The sequence below is a fragment of the Suncus etruscus genome, chromosome 12, assembly GCF_024139225.1.
Source record: "Suncus etruscus isolate mSunEtr1 chromosome 12, mSunEtr1.pri.cur, whole genome shotgun sequence".
Lineage (NCBI taxonomy): Eukaryota > Metazoa > Chordata > Mammalia > Eulipotyphla > Soricidae > Suncus > Suncus etruscus.
In genome coordinates, this window is record NC_064859.1 from 101,056,330 (window position 1) to 101,084,145 (window position 27,816).

Genomic DNA, 27,816 nt, shown 5'->3' on the forward strand with positions numbered 1-27,816 from the left:
GCCACCGAGGCGGAGAACAGCTGAAGAACCAAGAGAAAGGTGCTTGGAAGTGGACCCCTCTACTATTGTGACCCGCCCCTGGATGTGACCCCAGATCAGTGCCCACTGTAAGGTCCCTCCAGAAACCACCCAGGACAGAAGTACTTGGAGGAGAGGAAAGCCCAGTGCATAGCCCCACTTGGATTCAGTCCCGCGTTCCCACCGCCAGCCAGAAGGGGGCCCCTTGAGGCTGGTCTCCCCACTTCTCTGAGTTTAGGAAAACTCCAAACAATATTGCTTTAGTAAGGAAGATGTTTTTGAGTTTTGGTTTTGGTTTTTGGGCCAGACCCGGTGACGCTCAGAGGTCTACTTCTGACTATGAGCTCAGAAATTGCTCCTGGCTTTGGGGGTCCATATGGGACGCTGGGAATCGAACCCAGGTCTGTCCTAGGTCAGCGGCGTGCAAGGCAGATGCCCTACTGCTGCACTATCGCTCCAGTCCAGTAAGAAAGATGTTTATTTTTTTGTTTTCCTTTTGTTTTGTTTTGGTGTTTGGTGTTTGGGTCATACTCGTCAGTGCTCAGGCTCAGTGACTCCTGGCTCTATGCTCAGAGGACCATATGGATTGCCGGGATTCCAACCACTGACCTTCTGTATGCAAGGCAAACGCCTTACCTCCATGCTATCTCTCCGGCCCCAGGAAGATGTTTTAAGGAGTTTTAAGATACCCATCAAGGGCCCAGAGAGATAGCACAGTGGTGTTTGCCTTGCAAGCAGCCAATCCAGGACCAAAGGTGGTTGGTTCGAATCCCGATGTCCCATATGGTCCCCCGTGCCTGCCAGGAGCTATTTCTGAGCAGATAGCCAGGAGTAAACCCTGAGCACCACCGGGAGTGGCCCAAAAACCAAAAAAAAAAAAAGACACCCATCAAGCTCTGAGGTTTGTCAGATCACATATGATGTGTGAGTAGCTACAGGCATACAGATCCACAGCTTTCTTCACCAGTAATTCTGTTACAAGCCCCTCTGAACCATGGGAAACTATTTTGTTTGCTTTGCATTTATACCAATAATCAGTGAATTTATCCTTAATATCTAATTGCTTCTTTTTTTTTTTTTTAGAGGCCACACCCAGCAGTACTCAGGGGTTACTCCTGGTTTGCACTCAGAAATCACTCCTGGCAGGCTCGGGGGACCAAATGGGATCAGAATTCGAACCACCATCTGTCCTGGATAGGCTGCATGCAAGGCAAATAAATGTCTTACCGCTGTGCTATCTCTCTGGCCCCTAGGACCACTTTTAGAGGTCAGTGAAGTGAAAAGGGTAGAAGAAAAAAATGTTACAACACAGATAAAATATTTTTAGATAAGGCCAGAGCAATAGCACGATGGGGAGGGTGTTTGCCTTGCATGCAGACAACCTGGGTTTGATCCCTGGCATCTTATATGGTCCCGAACTTACTAGGAGTGATTCCTGAGTGAAGAGCCAGGAGTAACCCTGAGCACTGCCAGGGTGTGGCCCATAAAACAAAAACAAAAGTTTTAGAATGAGGTCAGAGCCATTATTACAACAGGTGGGGCATTTGCCTTTCATCTGGTCAACCCAATTTCGATCCCCAGCATCCCATATGGTCCCCCGAGTTCACCAGGAGTGATCAGGAGTAACCCTTGAGCACTGCTGGGTATGGCCCCAAAACAAAACAAAGTAGTTTTTTGTAGGGGCCGAGCAGTGGCACAATCTGTAACGAGACTGCTTTGCCCGCGCCAACCTAGGACAGACCTCAGTTCGATCCCTGGCACCCCATATGGTCCCCCAGGACAGGAGCAATTTCTGAGTGCATAGCCAGGAGTAACCCCTGAACGTCAGCTGGTGTGACCCAAAAACAAAAACAATAATAATAAAAATAATTTTTGGAGACAGTCTTAGACACACTTTGCTTACAGAACCTCCTGTGGGCAAGAAAACCCAAAATACTTCTGTCTGCAACTGAGGGATAATGGTGCAGAAGTCCCACATTTGAAGGCAAAATATGACCCCCCCCCACAGTTTACACTTTTGGGACGTTAGGACCTGACCCCCAAAATACACCACCACAGCCACAGTTCCCGTGAGTAATGAGATCAGTGAGGCCCAGTTAGGGGGTACGTGTGATCCCACAAATCAAGGCACAGCAGCCAGTGGGAAACTTTGGGAAAGTGAGAGAGGAACCAGGAGGGCCGGTAGGGGTCAGAAAAATAAAAAACAAGAAGAAAACTAAGATGCAAATAACCAGAAGACTGCGAGGCAATGATCAGTCTCGTCGCGACGCAGCATCAGGCAGGAAACGTGCTTGCATTCCTCCAACTGCTTACCAGAATCATAGCTCGGCGGCTTCATGTCTCCCTGATTCAATTCTGTCCCATATTTCAACTTGTGGTATTTGGCTCTAACAGAGAAAACGAGAAAATACAGACCATCTTTAAAAACAGGTTGGCATGAATGTAGGAGCACAGGGGTCAGGGTACACAGCAGCAGGGTCCCACTTCTAAGGGGCACGCAGCCTCCCACCTGGTCACAGTCAGCACAGAAAACGTCTCCTGATATCATCTGTCATGTCGAGACTCAGTGACCATCCAGGGCTGGTTAAACCAAGAAAGGAACAGCACCGGGAACCCTAAATCGGTCTGCAGTTATCAACAAATGGACAGCAGTGCATTCTCGGCCCTGCAGTAGCTAAGTTCTCTCCAGGTCTGCCCGGATAGAATTCTAATACCAAAAGAAACTAGCAAATTTACATTGTGGCATTAATGTGGTCTTTTTAAACTAATTTTTCTTAAAATTGAGATACTTTTTTTTGGGGGGGTGCCACACCTGGTGACGCTCAGGGGTTACTCCTGGCTATGTGCTCAGAAATCACTCCTGGCTTGGGGGACCATATAGGACACTGGGGGATCGAACTGTGGTCCGTCCTTGGTCAGCTGTGTGGAAGGCAAACGCCCTACCATCTGCACCACTGCTCCGGCCCTGAGATTTTTTTTTTTAAACAAAAGTCTATGGACCCAGGGCCAGAGAGATAGCATAGAGGTAAGGCATTTGCCTTGCATGCAGAAGGTCGGTGGTTGGAATCCCGGCATCCCATATGGTCCCGAGCCTGCCAGGAGCGATTTCTGAGCATAGAGCCAGGAGTAACCCCTGAGCGCTGGTGGGTGTGACCCAAAAACAAAACAAAAAAAAAAACAACAAAAGTCTATGGACCCCTTCAGAAAATTGTGATCTCCCAGGTGTGAATGAGGGTGAATGTTCCAGAGGGAGGGAATTCAGGAATGAGACACACACACACACACACACACACACACACACACACACACACACACACACACACACAAATTCTTGTCTATAGTACTTTAAAGGTAAAAGACTGTTACTGTTCCTGCTAAACCTGATTTGGGGACTTAGCCATCTGTAACCAGAAACAGAACACACACAAGATAAAATATCCAAATGTGTAATGCATATATGAATATCTGGGCTTGTCCGTTTTCAAAATGTTATGGCTACTTATATTTATTATTCAACATAAAAAACAGAGAGAGTGAGTGATCACAGTCACAGCGATTGAAAAAATTTGAAAGCGGCAAAAGCATTTTGGGGAGTTAGTTCATACTGAGCATAGAGAAAAGCATTTCGAAACACCAAACGCTGCACTGTGGCACTCCCTAGTGGTCAGAGGGAAGGCTGCAACAGATGACCCAAAAAAATGGTCTTAACATAAAATACATAAAACACTATGAACTAATATTTCACTAAAAATAAATAAATGGGGGCCGGGCGGTGGCGCTGGAGGTAAGGTGCCTGCCTTACGTGCGCTAACCTAGGACGGACCGCGGTTCGATCCCCCGGCGTCCCATATGGTCCCCCAAGCCAGGAGCGACTTCTGAGCGCATAGCCAGGAGTAACCCCTGAGCGTCACCGGGTGTGGCCCAAAAACCAAAAAAATAAATAAATAAATAAATGAAAGTTTTAGATCAAATAAGCAAAGAATCACTGTGTTTCTCACAAACTGTTCCTTTAAGCCTGTCCTTCTCTTGGGCCGGAGCAAAAGCACAGCAGTCAGAAGGTTTGCCTGTATGCAGCCAACTTAGGTTCGATCCCCAGCATCCCATAGGGTCCCCCCCATGGCTGCCAGGAGTGATTCCTAAGCACAGAGCACAGTACCATCTGGGTGCTACCGGGTGTGGCCCAAAACAAAAACAAAAACAAAAACAAAAAAATCTAGCTCTCTCTACTGAATCTTCAATCCACTAAAAACTCCCATATTCATAGACACATACACCAACTTAGTCCTAAGCCCCTTGAAGTCGCGTGTTCAAACGTCTTAGTTGGAGGGTTTGCAACTATTGCAGCGTTTGGTTTCACGGTGGTCCCTCTCTGTCTGGTCATTAACTTTTCTGGGTCTGAACCAGAGGCCCCAGAAGACTGAATTCAAACCCCGCCCTTCCCACTCTGCTCCTACATTCCTGAGTGTGGGAATTGGATGGGGCTCCACAGCACCAAAGTGCAACAAGCGTGTGTGTGTGTGTGTGTGTGTGTGTGTGTGTGTGTGTGTGTGTGTGTGTGTGTGTGTGTGTGTGTGTAACAGTGACTCCCACAGTGAGACCATGCCACCCCACGAGCAGCCAAAACAAGAAATAGAAGGAACAGGAAAACATAAAAAAGAATATTGAGGGGCTGGAGCAATAGGACAGCATGGAGGGTGTTTGCTTTGCACATAGTGGACCTGGGTTTGATCCCTGGCATCCCATAGGATCCCCTGAGCACAGTCAGGAATGATTTTTTTTTGTTTTGTTTTGGGTCACACTCGGCAGTGCTCAGGGGGATACTCCTGGCTCTACACTCAGAAATCACTCCTGTTAGGCTTGGGGGACCCTATGGGATGCCGGGATTCGAACCACTGACCTTCTTCATGCAAGGCAAATGCCTTACCTCCATGCTATCCCTCCAGCCCCAGGAGTAATTCTTTTTTTTTTTTTTTTTTTTTTTTTTTGGTTTTTGGTTTTTGGGTCACACCCAGCAGCACTCAGGGGTTACTCCTGGCAGGCTCGGGGGACCCTATGGGATGCCGTGAATCGAACCACCGTCCTTCTGCATGCAAGCCAAATGCCTTATCTCAATGCTATTCCTCCGGTCCCGGGAGTGATTCTTAAGTGCAGAGCCAGGCGTAACTCCTGAGTGCTGCTGAGTGTGGCCTAACCACCCCACCACCACCAAAAAAAAATATGCCAACCAAAGAGATGAGCCCAGTGGGCTGGAGCTGGAGGTCCAGGTCCAATCCCTGGCACCACAGGGTCCCCTGAGCGCTGCCCAGAGAAACCCAAAGCACAAGTCAGTAGAAGTTCCTGAGTGTGAGCAGTCATATCCCCAAGAGCCAAATAATCGTAGTGAGGGGAGTGGTCGTATGAGTAAAACAATAGTCATAATAAAATTATCAACAGAAACACCCTCTGGGCGTATTAAACACCGTGTGCGTGTATTCGACACCGAAGTCCCAGCACAGACTCACTGCACCTTGACTGTCCCTACGTAACAGGGCTTCGGAGGCTAACACAGCATCCTGCACACTTCAAACACTGAGGCGAAAACGATGTTGATAGATCCCCGGTGTCCTATTCTGAACTCTTTGCCACGGGTGTGCGGGCCTGCTGGACATTGGTCAGTAAGAGGACATGCCTGAAGGGCCAGAATGAAGGGACAGCAGGCAGGACACTGGCCTTACACACAGCTGAGCCAGGTTCTATCCCTCAGCACCCTACAGGCTCCCCCTCCCGAGCCCATCAAGAGTGATTCCTGAGAACAAAGCCAGGGCTGACTGAGTCCTGAGCATCACCAGGTGTGGCCACAAAACAAAACCAAAACCAAACCAGGAGAAAGTGTGAAAGAAACAGCCTTCGTGGTCAATCTTCATAGTGCAGGGGGATAAGAAACAGGAGTGACCCAATGCCCGAGGAACGCCAAGAAGCTGGTAGGGAAAGATACCAAATTGGCGAGCATCAAACTAGGAACCAGGACTTAATCGCAATGCTGGGAATGCACTAACCAGGCACATAAACGGACAGAGAGAGCATCCTCAAAGAAAGGAGGGGGAAAAGAAAGCCCACAAGTCAGAAAAAAGCCAAGAGGGATACTTGTAAAAATGTTTACTAAGAACTTTGGAATTTGGGGCTGGAGAGATGCACAGTGGTAGGGCATTTGCTTTGCACACAGCAGACCCAAGATAGATGGTGGTTAGAGTCCTGGGGTCCCATATGGTCCCCCAAGCCAGGAGCAATTTCTGAGCACAGGGCCAGCAGGAATCCCTGAGCACTGCCGGATGTGACCCAAAAATACAACAACAACAAAAAAAAGAACTCTGAAATTAGGCAGGCAGTTCAAAGCAGGCATATAACATCTGTGTTTTAGAAAATAAATCCCTGGGACGTGGAAGATTAGAATATGGGCGTATTAAGAAGCAAGAGGACAGCTGGGCTATTAATGGAGTGGAAATGGCAAAGATAAACATGGGAAAAGTGGAGGAAAACGGCTCAGAACCACATCAGACAAGGCACGGATGTTGTCCAGGGGTAAAGAAGATGCGGAATGATCCTCAGATGACAACTTTGCATTCTTGGGGCATGGACGTCAACTCGCTCGTCTCGGGAGTGTCAAAGAATGCTTTGAGAAGTCCAGGGCTCCGTGAATACCCCTTCTGTGAGGGGAAGGAGTGGACTGGGAGTGCCCGTCTTTAAGTGGAACTACTTGGGGGGAAAAAATGTTTAAGAGCAAATCGTCCCCAGCTCTTAGGTACTGGCGAGATTAGCTGGCAACATGGTTTCAACACTCTGGAAGAAATCCTGAGAGAGCAAGGCAAGCAGGTAACCAGAGTGATCAGAATCTGATCTGAAGGTGTTTATCCAAAAGTGGGTCTCTGTTCCCACCCCAGACATCCAGCAGAGGGAGAGGATCCATGTAGGGAGCTCACAAAAGTCAGGAAGCAAACAATCCTCCTTGAGCTAGGGTAGAGCTTTTGCTTTGTATGTGGCCAACCTGGGACGAACCCAGGCATCCCATATGGTCCCCCAAACCTGTCAAGAGCAACCTCTGAGCACAGAGCCAGAAGTGACCCCTGAGCACTGCCTGGTGTGGCCCATAAACAAAAAAAAAAAAAGGAAAACAATCCCCCACCAAAAGAAGGGGGGTAAGAGCCAAACAGACACTTCACCAAGGAGGCCAACCAGATGCCAACAGGCTCATGGAGAAACTCGTCCTGGCCACTCCATATCAGGAAACACACACTGGCCTGACGGAGTATCAAGACGTGCCCGTGCCAGGGAGAGAGAAAGGACCCGCACACACCACACCAAACAGCGGGTGGGAACTGCCGTCCAGGAAACCTCACGCAGACCTTTGCAGAATGTGAGGAGGAAACAAAGTCACCCAATGATCCTGCGACCCCACTCCTAGGAGCAGACCTCGAAAACAAAGGGGTGAGAAGCAGAGAGACACTCAAACCCCGTGAAGCACTGGTTCCCAGCATCCAGGTCTGGGAAAAGGCCAAGAGTGTGACAGCTGGACAGATGCAGCCGGGTAAGGGAAGGCGGCAGGAGAGACTTCAGCTGCGAGGAGACAGAAGCTATGTCATTGGCCTGGCAGGAAGTAGACGGAGGTCAAGTGAAGCAGAAGACAGAGGGAGGGAAAGACAGGTATGCGGGGTGACCTTCCCCATGGGTACGTGCCCCAAAGACACACGACGAGGGAGATGCAGTGCCCAGCAGGACATGCCAACAAGGCGCTGGGTACAAAATGAGCACAGCCAGCTGAAGGGATAGGAAATGAAGGAGTGCTCAGAGGGAGGCAAGACACGCAGAGGGCACATGCCAGACTGAGACACCCTCAGGAGGGGACACGATCCTGCCTAAAACACACAGAGCCCGTAAACCAGTGTCACCTCAAATCCAAGTTCCCAAAAAAGCTTCTTGTAATTGTCTGCAAAATAGAGGGTACAATACAATCAGACCCCCTTGGACATCTATGCTCACAGATCAAGTTATCCTCAAATTAAAAAAAAAATAATAATGACAATAAGGCCAAAGTGATAACACAGCAACAGGGCGTTTGCCTTGCCGCAGCCAACTAGGGACAGACCCAGGTTCAATCCCTGTCATCCCAAATGCAAGCCTGCCAGGGGCAGGAGGAACCTCTGAGTGCTGCCAGATGTGGCCCAAAAATACTACTACTACTTACAATAATAATAATTCCGGGGCAGGAGCGGTGCCATATCAGTAGGGCGTCTGCCTTACACATGCTGATCAGGAAGAACCACATTTCAATCCCCGGTATCCAACATGGTCCCCCAAGCCAGGCAGCTCCTCAGGCCAATGTTCTCCACGACTGACCCTCCTCCCTGTTCCCAACACCAGGGGCAGTGGGGGGGCTCTGGAGCGACTCGTGCTGAGTTCAGGCTCACCCCCAGTGATGGTGACGAGGGCCGTCAGGGACCCCCAAACACTCGGCAAGTGCTTTAGGCCTGAGCATCTTCTCGTGCCCTCACAGACCGATCTTCCAGCTTCTATTAAAGACGAGCCGCTATTCCAGCTGCTACTGTGATGCCGCTTTTCACTTGGACTATGACACCGTCCTGCCTCTGAGGACGGTCCTTTCCCATCCACCCCCACATCAAGGACAAGACGAAGCCCCTAAAATTTATTTTGCACTGTTCTGTGCTGAAAATCTTCTAAGAGCTTGACAAATAAATGCAAAACACATGCACCATGTGATATGTCACCCAGAAGGGGGCGTGAGGGGGACACTATGAAGACCATTTATGAAGATATGTGAGTGAGGGAAATGCTACAAAGAATATCAGTGACACGTGCAAATGCAGACAGGCTGAACCTAAATAAACTAGATCAAAATTAAAACTGTTCTTAACTTGGAGCCGAGAGATAACACAATGGGGAGAGCGTTTGCCTTGCACGCGGCCAACCTAGGTTTGATCCCCAGCATCCCACATGGTCCCCTGAGCACTGCCAGAGGAATGTAATTTCTGAACTCAGAGCCAGGAGCCAAGCCCTGAGCACTCCCAGGTATGGCTCCACCCTCCAAAAAATTTTACAAAAAGTCCTTTACCACTCAAAAAGTATTTCAATTCCCTGATTTAAAAAATTAACACGAATGGGCCCGGAGAGATAGCAGAGCGGCGTTTGACTTGCAAACAGCCGATCCAGGACCAAAGGTGGTTGGTTCGAATCCCGGTGTCCCATATGGTCCCCCGTGCCTGCCAGGAGCTATTTCTGAGCAGACAGCCAGGAGGAACCCCTGAGCACAGCCGGGTGTGACCCAAAAAAACAAAAAAACAAAAACAAAAACAAAAAAAATTAATACAAAAAAACATCTAATCCCATCAAAAAATGGGGAGAAGAAATGGACAGATACTTTGACAAAGAAGAAATACAAATGGCCAAAAGACACATGAAAAAATGCTCCACATCACTAATCATCAGGAAGATGCAAATCAAAACAACACCTCACACCACAGAGAATGGCACACATCACAAAGAATGAGAATAAACAGTGTTGGCGGGGATGTGGAGAGAAAGGAACTCTTATCCACTGCTGGTGGGAATGCCATCTAGTTCAACCTTTATGAAAAGCGATATGGAGATTCCTCCAAAAACTGGAAATCAAGCTCCCATACGATCCAGCTATACCACTCCTAGGAATATACCCTAGGAACACAAAAATACAATACAAAAATCCCTTCCTTACACCTATATTCATTGCAGCACTGTTTACCATAGCAAGACTCTGGAAACAGCCAAGATGCCCTTCAACAGACGAATGGCTAAAGAAACTGTGGTACATATACACAATGGAATATTATGCAGCTGTCAGGAGAGATGAAGTCATGAAATTTTCCTATACATGGATGTACACGGAATCTATTATGCTGAGTGAAATAAGTCAGAGAGAGAGAGAGAAAAAAACGCAGAATGGTCTCACTCATCTATGGGTTTTAAGAAAATTGAAAGACACCCTTGTAATAATAATTTTCAGACACAAAAGAGAAAAGAGCTGGAAGTTCCAGCTCACCTCAGGAAGCTCACCACAAAGAGTGATGAGTTTAGTTAGAGAAATAACTACATTTTGAACTGTCCTAATAATGAGAATGTATGAGGGAAATGGAAAGCCTGTCTAGAGTACAGGCGGGGGTCAGGTGGGGAGGAGGGAGATTTGGAACCTTGGTGATGGGAATGTTGCACTGGTGATGGGTGGTGTTCTTTACATGACTGAAACCCAAACACAATCATGTATGTAATCAAGGTGTTTAAATAAAATATAAAAAAAAACTCCCAATGGGGGGGCAAAAAAATTGAAAAAATACAATACAATATCTAGATATTTAATCTGTTAGTAAATAAAGGGAGTAAGTTCAAAAAAAAAAAAAAAAGGCTATTGGACTTCTGGGGGAGAAGCAGGGAGCTGCTGTGAGTTCTGACATCAGAACCTTAGTGATCCTGAAAGTACCACCCTAAACCCTCTCCCAGGACCTATGTAACCTGTCCCCTAAACCCAAAGGTCCCAGCAAGGCCTGGTATGTGCCCATCCCTGTCCCCGAGATTCACCTCTCCTGCTTCAGCGCGAACTCCAGCATCTTGATCCTCCGCACAAGGTCCTTTTTCAGGTTTTCTTGGCCTTTCCTTTCCCCTTGTAGGAAGGCGATTTGGGCCTGGAAAGGAGAGAAAAAATGAGAAAGAGAAACTTCAGTGGATCAATGGAGTTGATCAGTTCAGGTTTCTCATTCAGCTGAAGAAAGACCCTATGAAAGAGAGAACATGAGGCACTCATTCTCTCTCATTCTTTCTCTCTCCCCCACCCCATGTGGAAGGCTTTCGGTTTGATCACTGGCACAGCATGGTCTCCCCAAGCACTGCTGTGACACCTCAAAAAACAAATCAACAACAATAACAAAGGAAAAAAAAAACGCTGTTCCAGCCAAACAGAATAATGCACCAACTCTGGCTCCTAACAGCAAAGCTATGAACAGTCTCAGATGATGGTTGTGGTCCGGATTTGTTACATCCACAATGGGGGGAAAGAGGCAGATGGTGGGTGACCCCAGAACATGCTTTGAGCATGAATGGGATGAATCCTTGCTGGTTTGGAAAAGTGGGGCCCAGAGTGAAGGAAGAGAGGCAGAAAGGATAGGTGGGAAATGAAGGAAAGGGGGGGGGTTGTCCGGGAGGGAGGGAGGGAGGGACAGACACAGAAAGAGAGGCAGAGAGAAAGAGGCAGAGAGGCAGAGAGAAAGAGACAGAAACAGAAAGAGAAGCAGAGATAAAGAGATGAAGAGACAGAGAGAGGAAGAGGAGAAAGAGAGGCAGAGACAGAGACAGAGACAACGACAGAGAGGCAAAGAAAGACAGACAGAGAGAGAGAAAGAGAGAGAGAGAGCAAGCATTGTGTTGGGTATATTTTGTGTGCATGAGGGGTTTCAGCCCCTGACCCATGAGGGACCCCAAGCACCATCGGAGTAATCCCCTCCCTCCCCACACAAAAGCACAAAGCTGGAATCTCCCCTGAGCATGTTCGGGTCAGGCTCCAAATATGACAGAATGGTTGAGCTCCGTCCCCCAAAGTCGGCCCTGTCCCGGGGTTCACACGCCTGCCCCCCAGCACCCACAGTAACAGCAGCAGAGGTAATGAAGCCACTCTTCCCCTTGGGATCCCTTTTCACCTGCACTAAGTGCCGCTGACAACTTTCACTGAAAGTTTTTGCTGAAAATGTGTCTGCCTACATAATGTCATCTCAATATTCTCAGTGTGAACTCCCTCGAACTTCATCAAGCTCTGGGAACAAAAGTGGGAAAGAGACACTCGAGTGACATCTGAAGAGAAAGCAGGAAGAGAAATTCTGCCTGGTGAGAGCAGAGAAGGCGTTGAAGCTACCCCTGGTGTGTGATAAGCCCTCAGATTTCCCCTTACCTGCACAAATAAACTTCCCGGTGTTGGCAGGTATGATGTGCATGACAAGAAGACCTGCTTCTGGGGAAAGGACTGACAGGACTTTTCTGATACTTTATAAATATATTTTTTAAATACATACTTTGTCCAAAAATCATACCTTCCATTTCCTAGCCCTTCCAAGTAAAACTTTAAGTTAATGAAAATTTTATTATTGACTGCTACATATAACAGGAAGTCTATGTATGCTTTTCTCTTCTAATTTTTCTATAGGATGTAAGGAATGCAAATATTCTACAGCTAAGATGTATGAACATGGGCACAAGTATCTAATAAATAATTGTTTTAAGCATATAATTTAAGTTAGGAGGCCATTTCAACCTTCTGTACACTGAAATTTGAAACATGTTAAAATTTAAAACTGAAGTTATTAAAAAGCATTATTTTTTGTTGTTCTTTTTGGGGGGTCACACCCGGCAGCGCTCAGGGGTTACTCCTGGCAGGCTCAAGGGACCATATGGGATGCCGGGATTTGAACCACCGTCATTCTGCGTCTAAGGCAAACGCCTTACCGCTGTGCTATCTCTCCAGCCCCTTTAAAAGCATTTTTTTGTTTTGTTTTGTTTTGGTTTGGTTTTTGGGCCACACCTGGCAGTGCTCAGGGGTTACTCCTGGCTGTCTGCTCAGAAATCACTCCTGGCAGGCACCGGGGACCATATGGGAACCGACCACCTTAGGTCCTGGATCGGCTGCTTGCAAGGCAAACGCCGCTGTGCTATCTCTCCGGCCCCCTTTAAAAGCATTTTTTAAAAGAAGAAATTACACAGGAACCGGAGCAATAGCACAACAGGAAGGGCAATTGCCTTGCATGCAGTCAACCTTGGTTCAATCCCTGTGTCCCCTGAGACCTACTAGAAGTGGTCCCAGAGTGCAGAGCCAGGATAAGCCCAGAGCCCTGTTGGGTGTAGTCCAAAAAGAAAACAAAAACAGAGGAGATCCTTTCAGAGACTCACTAGATCTTAAAGATCTTAAAGTTGGTTGTAGGTTGCTTCTGCCTGCAGATGTGACAAAACAGCTAAGGCAGAAAAACTCAAGATCTAGGAGCCAGAGCAATAGAGCAAGAGGGTGGGCATGTGGCTGACTCGGTTTGATCTGCATCCCATTGGGTCCCCCGGAGCCTGCCAGGAGTAAGCCAAACACTGCCAGGTGTGGCCCAGAAACAAACTAAACAAAACAAACAAACAAAAAAGAGATACACAAAAATACCAGTTTGAGCCAAATATGTTTCAGAATATTTCTGACATAAGTCACGTGCTAGGGGAGGAAAAAGGCCATCAATTCTACTTGACAAAAACTGAAGGTAAGGCAGGCCCCAAACTCACTAGTACTGAGACAGAGTCACAAACGAGAAAAAGCCCCGAGAACCATCAACCTACAAAGGACAGGCCCCGCAGGAAGGAACAGCCACGTCGCAACAGCCGCTTCGACATCGTAACCTCACTTCTCCAAACAACCCCCAGTTCCGCTCGGGCCCAGCTCGTCCCCACTACCAGACCTGGTGCTCGCTGTTTGACCTCGACCTTGCCTGGCTGTGCCGGAGGATGGTGGGAGCTGGGGAGTGGGGGGCAGTGGTGCCGGGGTTGAAGGGGACCTAGGACCCTGAGCTCCCCCTGCAGTACCCCCGCCTCACTGGTTTCCTCCTGGGTATGGAGTAGGGCCTGGGAACCTGCATTTGGACCAGGCACGAGGGCCTGAGGGACAGACCCCAGGCTCCCACTGACCTCCACCATGTGGCACGGTAAAGGGGCCCAACAGAAAACATGGGTCTGGGGACAGGGACAAAGCTGGATGACAGCACAGCAGGAGGACCTCTGCCTTGCACTCAGCTGACCTGGGTTCGATCCCATGGGATCCCCCAAGCCTGCCAGGAGTAATTCCTGAGCACAGAGCCAGGAATAACCCCTGAGCACTTGATTTTTGGTATGGTCCAAAAAATCTTTTATTATATATTATATATGTTTTATATTTATATATAAATATATATTTATTTTGGTACAAAAAGTATATAAATTTATATATATAGGCCTGTAAGACCAAAGAGAACATTTATAAAAGCCAATGGCAGGAGGCTGGCTTAAAGGGCCTGGTACCTGCTGGGCAGACTGGGAGACCTGGGTTTAACCCCCAGTACCAAATTTATGGCCCCTGAGCACTAGCTAGATGGGTCGCTCACCTCTAAGCTCCAAGCCAAGAGGTGCATCCACTCCAGTAGCACTGAAATGTGGCAACAATTAAGAAAAAGAAAGGGTCACTCACAGCATACTAACCCCTGGGAGGGCGGTTGGGAAGCAGCTAGTGGATGCCCCCCAAAGTCCCAGGGAGGCTCTGAAACCTGTGAGGTAGATTACTAAGAAGGCAGGGTACCCCCAGCCTGGGTTCAAACTGTCCCATCTAACAAGTCTTCAAACCATGGTTCCTAAATGGGAAAAAAAAAAAAAAAAGAATCCTTTGAAAACAAAAACATTAATAGAAACAAAATAGAAAAGTAAGGGAGAAATGTTCTCCCACAAAACAGACCAAAGGGCAAAGAAATGAAAATCTCTGTCAAGAAAAGAATTCCTGAGAGTGCTGAAAGCTCAATGGTCAATAAAAAGGACTCCCGAGAGAACAGAAAAAAATAACAAAAAGCATTAGTGAAATAAAGCAGACAGGTCCAGATCAGCAGGGCAGGAACAAGTCCACTGCTAACACAAATAGGTTCCAAAGCAGAAACCAATCCCTTACAAATGACAACACGGCATTTACACCACAATCCAGCACAGGGAAAACTCCAGGGCAAAGATTTTATCCTAAAATACTCCAAATATTCCACAAAAATATTCCAAAGGGGGAAAATCCTGGACATATAGAAACATTCATGCATCAACCAATTGTATGATGAGCAACCTTGTAACGATGGTGTTTAAATAAAGTAATTAAATTATTTAAAACAACCCAAAAAAAGTTTTTGTTTTTTGTTTTAGTTTTTGGGCCACACCCAGCGGCGCTCAGGGTTTACTCCTGGCTCCGAGTTCTCCTGGCAGACTCATGGGACCATATGGGATGCCCAGATGGGAGCCATCATTCGACCTAAATCCACTGCATTAAAGGCAAACACCCTACTGCTGTGCTATCTCTCTGACCCCAAAAGTTTCTTTCTTTTATAACTTAAAGAATTATAACTTAAAGGGTCCTGCATCAGATTATTTAAGTGATTCCAAGGCAGCCCAATGTATTCAAGGTTTCTAGTCAATAGAGAAAGAAAGAACTTCATGGGTCCTTTGCCCCTCGGAACTGTACTTCCAAACAGTTTTCCTCCAGACATCCTTTGTCAAGACTGACGGTGAAAGATAGGACGGACTAAAAAGATGATACTGGATGCAGGAAAAGAGGGATTCGAACAATGGGGGGAAGTCAAACAGGCCCAGGGGAAAGGCGGGCTTGCGGGGTTACCGGGCAGGAGTCCACAACAGAACCAAACAGGAAACCCGAGTTGACAGTGTGGGAAGAGAGGTGAGAAGGGGACTGAGAAATGACTGGGTCGAGCCCAGCCTAGAGAGGAACTTCCCTCTCCAGGCTTGGTCCTGGGCAGTTCAGAAGAGGACAGTTGAGGCACTGGAGGGAATGATGTCAACACCAACGCTGGGATCTGTTTCAGGGCACCTGGCAATTGCTCAGAACTTTCGATCCTGGCTCCGTGCTCCCCCAGGGCAGATGGTTCATGGCATGCTCAGGGACCAGGTGGGATTCGGGTGATCGAAATGGCTGTGTGTGAGCGCGCGAGAGGCGAACACCCTACTGCTTTACTATCTCTCTAGCCCAGGCACACGAGTGAATTTTGAATGCAGAGAGAAGCTGGGGGACTGGCAGAGAGCTGGAGTGAAAGGGAATTTTGGAGCTGACTCTTCCTCTGCCCAACAAAAACGGGCACGGATGGCCACTGCTTAGAGGGAAAGAGCAGGGTCTGCATATACGCTGCTGTGTTCCTCCCCCTGACACTAGAAAAAGAGCACTTCTTTAAAACATGAAAAAGCAAAGGGCAGAGAAGAACTGAGATAAACGGTTGGATCGGGTCAAAGTGAGAGTGCAGAGGGGAAGGCGTTTGCCTTGTACAAAGCCGACCTGGGTTCGAGCCTCGGCATCCCACAGGCTCCTCCAGGGCACAGCCAAGAGTAATTCTTTACTGCAGAGGCTGGAGTGATAGCACATCAAGCAATCGATCCAGATGGGACCCAGGTTCAATTCCCGCCAACCCAAATGGTCCCCTATGCCAGCCAGGAGTGATTTCTGAGCACAGAGGCAGGAGTAACCACTGAGCACCACCAGGTGTGGCCCAAACACAAAAAGCAATAGCAAAAAAAGAAAGAAAGAAAAGAAACAAGAGTGATTCCTTAGTGCAAAGGCAGGAGCAACCCGGAACCGCTGTGTGTGGTCCAAAAACCAAAACCAAAACCAACCCAAAAAACCAATGAAAATGCCAGGTTGATTCTAAAGACAGGAACTGGCACCGCAGGAAACAACTGCTTCTGACACACTTTTAACGGTGCATGAGTCGGAGAGATAAGGAAGCTCGAGTTTGGCTCCAGGCCACCACACGTCCCTTGCAGTCACATTCCTGGAGACCCAGAGGACTCCAAGCACCCTCTGTCTGTCCCGCAGGTCCCTGGCTCTATGCTTCCGGCTTCTCAAGCCACTTCCGATCCCAGAGCGGATCAGCAGCGTACAAGCATCAGGGTCCCACTGTGCAGCCCTCCCAAGCACCACCACAAAAGTGTGCAGCGCCCCCCCCCCTTCCCCGCAAGCCATGTGTGTCTGTCTACTGTCTGTCAATTTGTCTGCCCGGGCAAGATGGGCAAGCCCCAGCAAGAACGGGCTCCAAATGGACTGGCACCAGCCGCAAGCATGGGGGCTCTCAGTCCATGCCATGGAGCTCAGGGATGGGAGGCAGGAAACCAGATCACTGACACACGAGTGTTTGCTGTGTATCTGACAATAGACCAACCGTCCAGGCTGAGAGACGCTGAGGGACTGATTCCACGCAGAGTTAACACGTGATCTGTCAACTTCCTGAGCAATGATATGAACTCAGGACCACAGCATCAGCACAGCGGCCAGAGCGCTGACTTGCACACAGCAGACCTGGGCTGAGTCCCCAGCATCTCATAGGGCTCCCCAAGCTCACCAGGAGTGATTTCCGAGCACAGAGCCAGGAGAATCCTCTGAGCGATATGTCCTCCCCCCCCCCCCAAAAAAAAAAAACACTCCTGTTAACTGGAGCACTGGCCCCTCCCTGCAGACACAAGCTCTATTCTGATGAACAAGACGTGTCAGTCAGCACAGCAGGTTTCAAAATGAGATTCAGACTCTCCGAACATACAACAAAATAAACTGAAGCCACAGAAACACAATTCTCAGGAGGGATATGACGGAATGCTTGTCAGAACCAGAAGGAGCCTGATCGTTGTGGCTCGGTTCTGCTTGGGCTTGTGGCTGTTGGAACACACCTGCCAGTGCTCCAGGCTTACTCCTGGCTCTGTGCTCAGATATCATTCCTGCTGGGTTTGGTTGGGCCATATGTGGTGGTGCTGGGGATAGAACCCAGAGAGCCTGTGTGTCAGGCAAATGCCTTCCCTGCAGTAATCTGGCTCTGGCCCGAGGCCCAATCATTTGGAAAAGAGACAACCTGATGTCATCCTTGTTCAAACACACTCAAATACATCAATTCGCCCACTTGGGTCCAGGGAGACAGCTCATTGGGCTGAGTGCACTTTGCCCGCAGGATCTGAGGTTCAATCCCTGGCACTGCACTACACGTGATCCCTCAAATACCTCCAGGAGTGAACTCTGAGCAACGAGACAGGAATTTCCCTGAGTCCAGTTCCCTTGCCATTTACGGAAAGCTGATCAGGTACTGAACACTAAGGGGTGACATACCCCACCAGAGCCATGGCCCAGACACAGACCACTGCTTCTAAGCCTTTCTGACACCCAGAAATTATTAGAGGTGCTGGAGTGATAGCACAGTGGCAGAACGTTTGCCTTGCATGCGGGACAAACCTGGGTTAGATTCCCGGCATCCCATATGGTTCCCTGAGCCTACCAGGAGCAATTCCTGAGCACAGAGCCAGGAGTAACCCAAGTGCCACATGAGTAACCCCTGAGGAGTGGCCCAAAAACAAAACAAAATGAACACACAAAAAAAGAAATTACTGGGCCCGGAGAGATAGCACAGCGGCGTTTGCCTTGCAAGTAGCCGATCCAGGACCAAAGGTGGTTGGTTCGAATCCTGGTATCCCATAGGGTCCCCCGTGCCTGCCAGGAGCTGTTTCTGAGCAGACAGCCAGGAGTAACCCCTGAGCAACGGCGGGTGTGGCCCAAAAACCAAAAAAAAAAAAGAAATTATTATAATCACAGGTAAGCTACATACAGTATTTGTGTTTGAAAGCAAGACAAAATGAACTCTGAGGACCAGAGCAATAGTCCAGCGTGGAAGGCATTTGCCTTGCATGTGGTCAACCCAGGTTAGATCCCCGACATCTCATCTAGTCCCCCAAGCACCACAAGGAGTAATTCCTGAGTGAGGAGCCAGAAACAACCCCTGAACATCACCAGGTGTGGCCCAAAAACAAACACAATAATAATTGTTATTATTTTATATAATTTAAATAACTTATTTAAATGTTTAGATCATTGTTATTGTTCTTTAAATAATAATCTGATCTTTTTTAATGCCTGACTGATCACATCACTGCTAAATCATTCCAGGTAAACCTGATCTCTGAAGTCTGCTCGGGATGGGGATGGGCTGAGTCTCCCGGCACAGTGCCCCACCCACACTCGACATCACCCCGCAAATAAACAGCCCAGCTTCATCGCTTCACAACTAACAAGATGCCAAGCTGCTGAATCACCCCAGTTCCGCCACTCCTGGAGCGTGCAGGCGCATTACAGGGCCATGCAACACCTCCAAATCTCACGGTACTCGCAGCTCAGGAGGAGTTTCGCAAATTAGATGGAAAGTTCCATGGAAGCTCAAGGACCAAAGACAGGAGCACAGAAGGTTACCTCGCAGCTCAGTGAATCCTCAGACAACGATGGTAGCAGCACTACTGTGAAACGCATGTTGCAACAAACAATATAAAGTAAATTATTTGGTACCTGGCTAAGGGGAACGACTGTGGGGATGGGAAATCGGGACACTGGTGGTGGGAAAGTCGCACTGGTGGTAGAGTTGGTGTTGGAACACTGAATACCTGAAATAACTGTATTATGAACTACTTCGTACATCAGACAGTGCTGAATTTTTTTATTTTTGTTTTTTGTTTTTTGTTTTTGGGCCACATCCGACAGCACTCAGGGGTTACTCCTGGCTCTGTGCTCAGAAGTCACTCCTGGCAGGCACAGGGGCCCACATGGGATGCTGGGATTTGAACCAACGCTGGTCCTGGTTCAGCCACTTGCAAGGCAAAGGCACTATCACTATGCTAGCTCTCTGGTCCCTTGAATAATTTTTTTAATAATATCTTTATTAGAGCACCACGATTACAAACATGACTGTAGTTGGGTTTCAGTCATAGAAAGAAACCCCCCTTCACCAGTGCAACCTTCCCACTGTTGTGTATGTAAACATTTTATGGGATTATGATGTTACTGACCCTACCCTGATGGTGATTGTGCCCTACCCTAGGGTGTGACCTGGCATCCTGCCCCCACCCTAGGGTGGTACCTGATTCTGCTCCCACCATTGGGTGGTACCTGATCCCACCATTGGGTGGTACCTGATCCCACCATTGGGTGGTACCTGATTCTGGGGGATAAAAACAAGGGTCTGTGGAAGGCGAAGGGCTTTTTGGCTGGAACTGATGCTGAGGCTTTGGGCTTCAGTCTTGTCCACCTTATAAAGCTAATATTTCCACAAGCCTGACTGTCTGCGAGCTGTTTACCCGACGCTTCACCTCAGAACCGTCGGCTGGACAGGGTGGCAGACTCGTGCTCCGAGCTGGAGGGGAAAGACCTCATCCTCCATCCCTCCGTCAGTCAACCTCTTCAGGGGCTGACTTGCAATACCCACCACTAATGCCTCCAACTCCCTCCCTTCCCCAGCCCCTGCCTATATTGGAGACAGGCATTCTACTTCTCTCACTCACTACCATTGCCATGATAGTTGTTGGTGAAGTTATTAAATAGTTTCAAACATTAAAAAGAATATCAGTAAGGATGCCAGACCTTATGTAAATACCAACAGCTAAACTTTAATTCTCACCCAACCCCAAAGACAATCGATGCAGACAGCTTGCCAAATTCCCTTCTGAACTTTGTTGCTTGTAAACGCAAGCAAAAAGAAGGGGAAAATAATGTGTTCGGTTACACAGTGACTAAATGCAAGTGCGGAAATCAGAGCTATCAGCATAGAACATTGGAGCCATTGAGAGAGGGCAGAGGGTAGGGAGCCCGCCTTGCACTCGGCTGACCCCCAGTATCCCACCAGGAGGTAGAAATGGATGGCGAATTTTTTATGTCGATGGTAGAAATGACAGACGTTCTCTGTAGGGAGGAAGAGACACAAGCTTAAGTTCCCAAACAGCATTCGGGGTCAGCCAGCCAGTGATTCTGGTACGTTCGCCAGCCCCTGCCTGATGTTTTTCAAAAAAGAATGACAGCGGCTAGAACTGGGTTTGCTTTTCGGAAGCCACAAGTGGACAGTCTCGAGAATGTGCCTTTTTATAGGTGAACATATTACGTCAACAATGCCTGTGATTTTTGTTTCTACTATAAATACAAACCCCAGTGACTTCATCTTACCCCCACTTCACAACCACTAAATTTATTTGGCTTGAATAAAAACTATTGTTCTATTTCCAGTTCAAACCGTTAGCTGTAGTCTTGAAAACTCACCAAAAATAAATTACAGGGGGGATGAAAAAGAGCCAGGCCTATGAACAGAGCTAGAAGATGACCTCAGCAAATGGGAGAATCACATGGTGCCTCTGCCCAGGGACAGACAGACAGACAGACAGACAGCCAGGAGGGGGGAGGTATTCGTCTTTTATTTCTCTCTGGAGTCCCAGGCATCAGACCCTGACCTCCCAATATACAAGGCAAGTGTTCCACGCCTCTGAGCAATGTCCCCAGCCCTGAAAGAGATGTGAGATCTTAATAATAATCTGCAATAATCTATGATCTTTATAACGGGCAAGATGCACATTAACATAAGTCAGAGACATGGCTTTAAATCTACCCAATGAGCAGGAAGCAGGATTCTAAAGGATACCATGTGTTCAAAGCCACGTGTGAGGCTGATATAGGCATGAAGGAAGTGCAAAGTTGACGGTAGCTCAGTGGAATTCAGTTTGCATTTACCAAACAAACCAGGAATTCCATGACCCATTCGTAGCTAACACAAGTCATGCGTTTAATATACATGAAATAACACAGATGGATCGGTTAAAAAGAAGAGACGAGCGAAATCTGATTTCTATGCCTAAGAATATGCAGGAACACAGGAAGAGCAGTCGCCTGCCAAGATACATGAAGAAAAATTAAGGGAGACCATGGGAAGAATGAAGGCAGAAATGGGTCAGGAAATTAAACTGAAGGAGACCTCTGAGGGCGAGGAGCATGAACTGAGAAGGGCAAAAGTCTCGGTTCAAAGGGTCCCCTGAAGAGTAATGACTCTATAATATGGGAGGCAAAAGCTCTAGATGTCAGTAAATCAAATATGGCAATAAAGGAGGGAGAACTCACCATTAGACTCATTCCACAGGAGAAGAAAAAGCTAACACTAGATTACATACATACATATGTATACATACATACATACATACATACATACATACATACATACATACATACTGGGGCCAGAGCAATAATAGCACAGCAGAGAAAGCACGTATGTGCCTTGCACCAACCCACCCAGATTCAATCCCGACATCCTATAGGGTTCCCAGAGTCTGCTAGGAGCGATTCCTGAGCACAGAGCTAAGATCACCCTGAGCGCTACGGGTTTGGCCCAAAACCCAAAATAATAATAATGACGATGACCCTGAAGATGATGATAATGATGCTTGCGTTATGGCTTCCAATACTGCTGCTAAGGGGGTTTCCTCCACGGCACTTTCCCACCTTCTGTCCCCCACAGACCATGGCCCTCCCTGTTCTATCCCCAACCCTCACTGGCCTGTTTCCTCCTGATTCACCAGTTCTCATTCTCTGTTCCCACTGTCTTTGGGGATTCGCTATTTCACCATGATACCCCAAGAGGAGAACATTCGTGGGGGGGGTCTCTTCCCTCTGACTAACTTCAAGCTGCCAATAGCACGACTTCGTCTCTCCTGGTGGCCAAGTAACATTCTGTGGCGTAGACATGTCACAGGCCCTCGACATCCGTTCGTGAGTACCTGGGCTATCTCCAGAGTCGGGCTCTGTGGATGGAGCTACGAGGAAAACAGCGCAGAGCCGTCTTTTCTCTATTTGTCTTTGGGCCCGGGTTGGGGGTTAATATTCCAAGAAGCGGGTTCCAGCGAGGCCAGGTCCTGTGAGAGCCCTCCCATCTTCAGCAACCCCACACTCCAGAGCTGATGAAATTCCTCGCCCTCACGGCTCCCTGCCCACATGGTCGGTGTCACAGCCCTCGGCTTCCAGCAAGAATCCCGTCGGGTGAGTGTGGCCACAGCCTCCTGACATTGGTGACTCCTGTTAGCAACGTCCCCTGGCACCCCCCAGCCTCCCCCTGCAGTCAACTCCCGCCTTTTCTTGCTGCACCCAGAGTTACAGCCACAGCATTACTAGCACCTGCCCGCAAGTGAGAGGCCCTGAGTCTGACACCTGGAGAAATAAGACAGAACTCAAAAATCAAGAGAAAATCAGAAACTAATCTCTTACTGACGTCCTGGGCTTAGTGACTTCTGATTCTCACCTGTTTTGCCCCCTGTCCCCTGAGTCCCATCTGGGCCGGTGACTACTGCTCAGTCAGGTTCACATCATTTCAAAGGCTAAAACCTGAATTTACTTCTAATTCCAAACAAACGGATTTCCAGCCAGTGACTCAGACTCCAAATTTCTTCTCTGTTTCACATTCAAGTTACCATTGTAACCACCGTATTCAGGATGACTTCATCCTGGCTCTAGGCTCAAAGGTCACTCCTAGTGGGGCAAAGGATAACCACGTGGGGTGCCAGGGATCAAATCTGGATAGGTCAAATGTAAACGCAAGCGCCCCTTACCTACAATACTATCACTCGGGCTCTGCAAAGTTAATTTTTTGGTGGTTGTTGTTTTAGATTTTTTGCTTTTTTGCTTTTGGGGCCTGTGATGTTCAGGGGTTACTCCTGGCTATGTGCTCAGAAATGGCTCCCGGCTCAAGGAACCATATGGAACTCCGGGGGATGGAAACAAGGTCCGTCCTAGATCGGCCACATACAAGGCAAACACCCTACTTATGTGCTATCGCTCCGGCCCCTGCAGTTAGTTTTAAAAAATAAAATCAAAATCAACAGAACATTCTTTAACTAAGGAAGTTTTATTAAAACCAACATGATTAATAATTACATGACTTTGAACTATCAAGATTCTCTTGTTCCGGGTCCAGAGCAACAGCACAGCTGGGAGGGGCACTTGCCTTATATGCGGCCGACCTGAGTTCCATCCCTGACATCCCATAGTGTCACCTGAACTGGCCAGGAAGGGTTCCTGAGTGCAAAGCCCTGCGCACCACAGTATGACAAAATAAATAAATGAATGAATGAGTGACTAAAGGGCAAAGAGCATGCTTTGCATGCAGGGAGGCCTGGGTTTCAAAGAGGAGGCAGGGGCTGAAGTGATAGGTCAGTGGGTAGGCACAGCACATAGCCTTGCACACAACCAACCCAGCATCAATCCCCAGCATCACATATGGTCCCCCAGCACTACCAGGAGTGACTTCTGAGTACAGAGTCTGGATATACCCTGGATCATCACCAGGTGTGACCCAAAAGCGAAAACAAAAGAGGAGGGAATTAAAACAAAAACTTGGGTCAAAGGTGGTTTTTTTTGTTTGTTTTTTTTTGTTTTGTTTTTTTTTTTGGTGGTTTTTGGGTCACACCCGGCAGTGCTCAGGGGTTACTCCTTGCTCCACGCTCAGAAATTGCTCCTGGCAGGCACGGGGGACCATATGGGACACCGGGGTTCGAACCGATGACCTTCTGCATGAAAGGCAAACGCCTTACCTCCATGCTATCTCTCGGGCCCCAAAGTTTTTTTTTTTTAATTAGGATTCCAATCTTTTGAGGTTTTTTGTTTTGCTTTGTTTGGGGACCACACCCAGAAGCAATCAAGGGTTACTCCTGGCCCTGCACTCAGGAATTACTCCTGACTGGTGGTGCTCAGGAGACCATGAGATGCCTGGGATTGAACCTGGTTCTGCCATGCACAAGGCAAATGCCTACCTGCTGCATTATCTTGCTCTGGCCCTGGGTCAAAGTTTGTTTCATTTGGGTTTTTTTTGTTTGTTTGTTTGTTTTATTGGGCCACATCCAGCTCAAGAGTTACTCCTGGGCCGGGTAGGTGGCGCTGGATGTAAGGTGTCTGCCTTGCAAGCGCTAGCCAAGGAAGGACCGCGGTTCGATCCCCCGGCGTCCCATATGGTCCCCCCAAGCCAGGGGCGATTTCTGAGCACATAGCCAGGAGTAACCCCTGAGCGTCAAACGGGTGTGGCCCAAAAACCAAAAAAAAAAAAAAAAAAAAAAAAAAAAAAAAGAGTTACTCCTGCCTCTGAGCTCAGAAAATGCTCCTGACAGGCTCAGAGGACCATATGGGATGCCGGGGATAGAACCCGGGCCCATCCCAGGTTGGCTGCAAGCAAGGCAAATGCCCTGGCACTGTGCTATTGCTGTGGCCCCAGTTTTGGTTTTTTGTTTTCTGTTTTTGGGCCACACCCGGTGACACTCAGAGGAGTTACTCCTGACTATGAGCTCAGAAATTGTCCCTGGCTTGGGGGACCAATTTGGACCCCAGGGATAGAAACCCGGTCCATCCTAAATTAGCACGTGCCTGTCAAACGCCCTACCGCCTGCAACACAGCTCCAGCCCCATAATTCATCATTCTTCCATATCATCTCAAAGGGGAAAAAAAGCAGCAGCAGCCCCAAAGAAGGGCTCGGCCACAGAGCACCTCCCACACACGCACAAGACCCTGCACCAACCACAGGCCGAGGGTCCCCTCAGGCTTGCCTGTTTGCAGTCTCAGGGGCCACAGCAAAGTGTGTGATCTATGACACACAACTGTGTACAAGACACCTGGCAGGCACAACCAAAAGACAGAAAGAGAACAGTACGCGAAGCCCAAGAACCAGGTATGTGATGCCCCCAAACGTGGGCCAGCACCACCTCGGAAATGTCACAGAGAACTACTGGATAGGAAACAAAGTTCAGAGGAGATGAGACACAGCAGAGGAGGGCATGATCAAAAACGCAATAAACTGGCGGGGGAGAGAAACCCCAAAGTAGGGATGTAGCAAAGATCCAATGAGACACAGGAAAAAATATAAGAATTCAAGACAAATTAAGCCATTTTCTTTTTTTCTTTTTTAAATTAAGCCATCTTCAATGTCAAGACATAATGAATCCTAAAGACTATCAATGGCACCTTTGGGGTTTCCACAGCTCCAGTCTTCTGGGTAAGCCAGGGAACCACTTACTGTGGCGATGGCTGTGCTGTACCGCTTGTACTGCTGTACATTGTCACAAAGAGGGGAAAGGGCAGAAAAGAAACCACCCCGAGGGCCGGGCGGTGGCGCTGGAGGTAAGGTGCCTGCCTTGCCTGCGCTAACCTAGGACGGACCGCGGTTCGATCCCCCGGCGTCCCATATGGTCCCCCAAGCCAGGAGCGACTTCTGAGCGCATAGCCAGGAGTAACCCCTGAGCGTCACCGGGTGTGGCCCAAAAACCAAAAAAAAAAAGAAACCACCCCGAGAAGACATGTGAGTTGGGAATGATCACTCTCAACAAGAACTGGGGGGAGGAGGAGGAGAAAGGGGGAGGGGGGAAGAGAGAGGGAGAGAAAGAGAGAAAGAGAGAGAGAAAGAAAGAAAGAAAGAAAGAAAGAAAGAAAGAAAGAAAGAAAGAAAGAAAGAAAGAAAGAAAGAAAGAAAGAAAGAAAGAAAGAAAGAAAGAAAGAAAGAAAGAAAGAAAGAAAGAAAGAGAGAGAGAGAAAGAAAGAGAGAGAGAAAAAGAGAAAGAGAGAAAGAAAGAAAGAGAGAAAGAGAGAAAGAAAGAAAGAAAGAAAGAAAGAAAGAAAGAAAGAAAGAAAGAAGAAAGAAAGAAAGAAAGAAAGAAAGAAAGAAAGAAAGAGGGGGAGGGAGGGAGGGAGGGAGGGAGGGAGGGAGGGAGGGAGGAAGGAAGGAAGGAAGGAAGGAAGGAAGGAAGGAAGGAAGGAAGGAAGGAAGGAAGGAAGGAAGGAAGGAAGGAAGGAAGGAAGGAAGGAAGGAAGGAAGGAAGGAAGGAAGGAAGGAAGGAAGGAACCTTAGAACCAAGGTGTTTAAATAAAGTAACTAAAAAGTAATTTTTTTTTAACATAAAATAAGTCAGAGCTCTGAGTCCCGATAATGTCGACTGCACCATTTCGAGGAGTAAGTCTGAGGCCCGGAGGTGAAGCACCTGCCTCCCCGAGTGGCTGGTTCAGCCACGACCCAGATTTGATGCCCAAGACCATAAAAGGTCCCAGGAGCACCGTGCCGGAGAGCAAAGGAATGACCCTCCTGAGTAGTAACAGATCAATGTCCCATGACTCCAGGACTGGCGGTGACACGGAAACAGCCGACTCTGTCCTCCAAGGACCTTCGTCTCCATTCTGCTTATCTGCAGGTTTTTCAAAGATCTGCAAGGATTTCCCAGGGCTGTATGATTCTGGGTAACTTTTTTTTTAACTGTGACTGAATAGAAGAATAAGAGGTCTCACTTTCCAAAATAATTAGGGTGGTGTTTTTTTTAACAGCTAGCAACAAAGAAAAAGGAAAAAAATTTTTTGCATTATTAGTCAGGAGTTCCTTCATGGCAATCTGAACATTGTTATTAATAAGTACTCTGACAGGTGCTAGAAATAACTTTATTTTTTAATGAGGTACAGAGAAGGCTGGAAAGAGACCTCAATGGGCTGTAAGCACAGGCAGGCAAGGCTTGGTCCTGGGCACCGTCAGGGGTCACGCCTGAGCACTGAATCAGGCAGACCACTAGGTGTGACCACCCAAAACAAACCTCCAGAATCAGATGCAAGGAGAGGAAGGTCCGGTGAGTGAAAATGTCCAGCACATGGGGCCAGAGAAATAGCATGGAGGTAAGGCATTTGCCTTACATGCACAAAGATGGTGGTTCGAATTCCCAGGGAGGGATGTCTGAGTGTAGAGCCAGGAGTAACCCCTGAGCGCTGCCGGGTGTGACCCAAAAACCAAAAAAAAAAAAAAAAAAAGTGTCCAGCACAGGGTTTCACAAAGGGCAAACAAACTCAGGGCTGTAGAGAGGGAATAAAGGTGACATGCTTTTGTCTAGAGTGGGGTCTCGAACCGGGGCCATCAAATATGCCAGGCGGAAGATCTTCCAGCCAGCCTCATCCTCTCCCAGCAGACTGGGTCTGGGACAGTGTAGATCATGGGGTGAAGATGGGAGGCAGGGAGAGGGCAAGAGACCAGATGGGAAAAAGAACCAAGATGGGGAAAGCCTCAGGCCCTGCCAGAGATGGGATCTTAGACAGAATCTGCACGAACTAATAATAAGCAAGAGCACTTAAGACACAGGGTAAGAGCAAGGAGGGTGTTTGTCTAGTACGCACATGACCCGGATTTAATCTCCAG

At 48.1% G+C, this 27,816-nt stretch overlaps 1 protein-coding gene across 1 annotated transcript in view; it reads right to left on the reverse strand.

Annotated features, from left to right (window-relative positions):
- STRN (striatin) overlaps positions 1-27,816 on the reverse strand; it is an 82,800-nt gene that overhangs the window by 37,672 nt on the left and 17,312 nt on the right. The window contains exons 2-3 of the mRNA XM_049784251.1: positions 10,618-10,721; positions 2,332-2,405 (exon numbers count right to left, since the gene is read on the reverse strand). Coding sequence (XP_049640208.1) covers positions 2,332-2,405; positions 10,618-10,721 — 178 coding nt within the window. The remainder of the gene's footprint in view (positions 1-2,331; positions 2,406-10,617; positions 10,722-27,816) is intronic.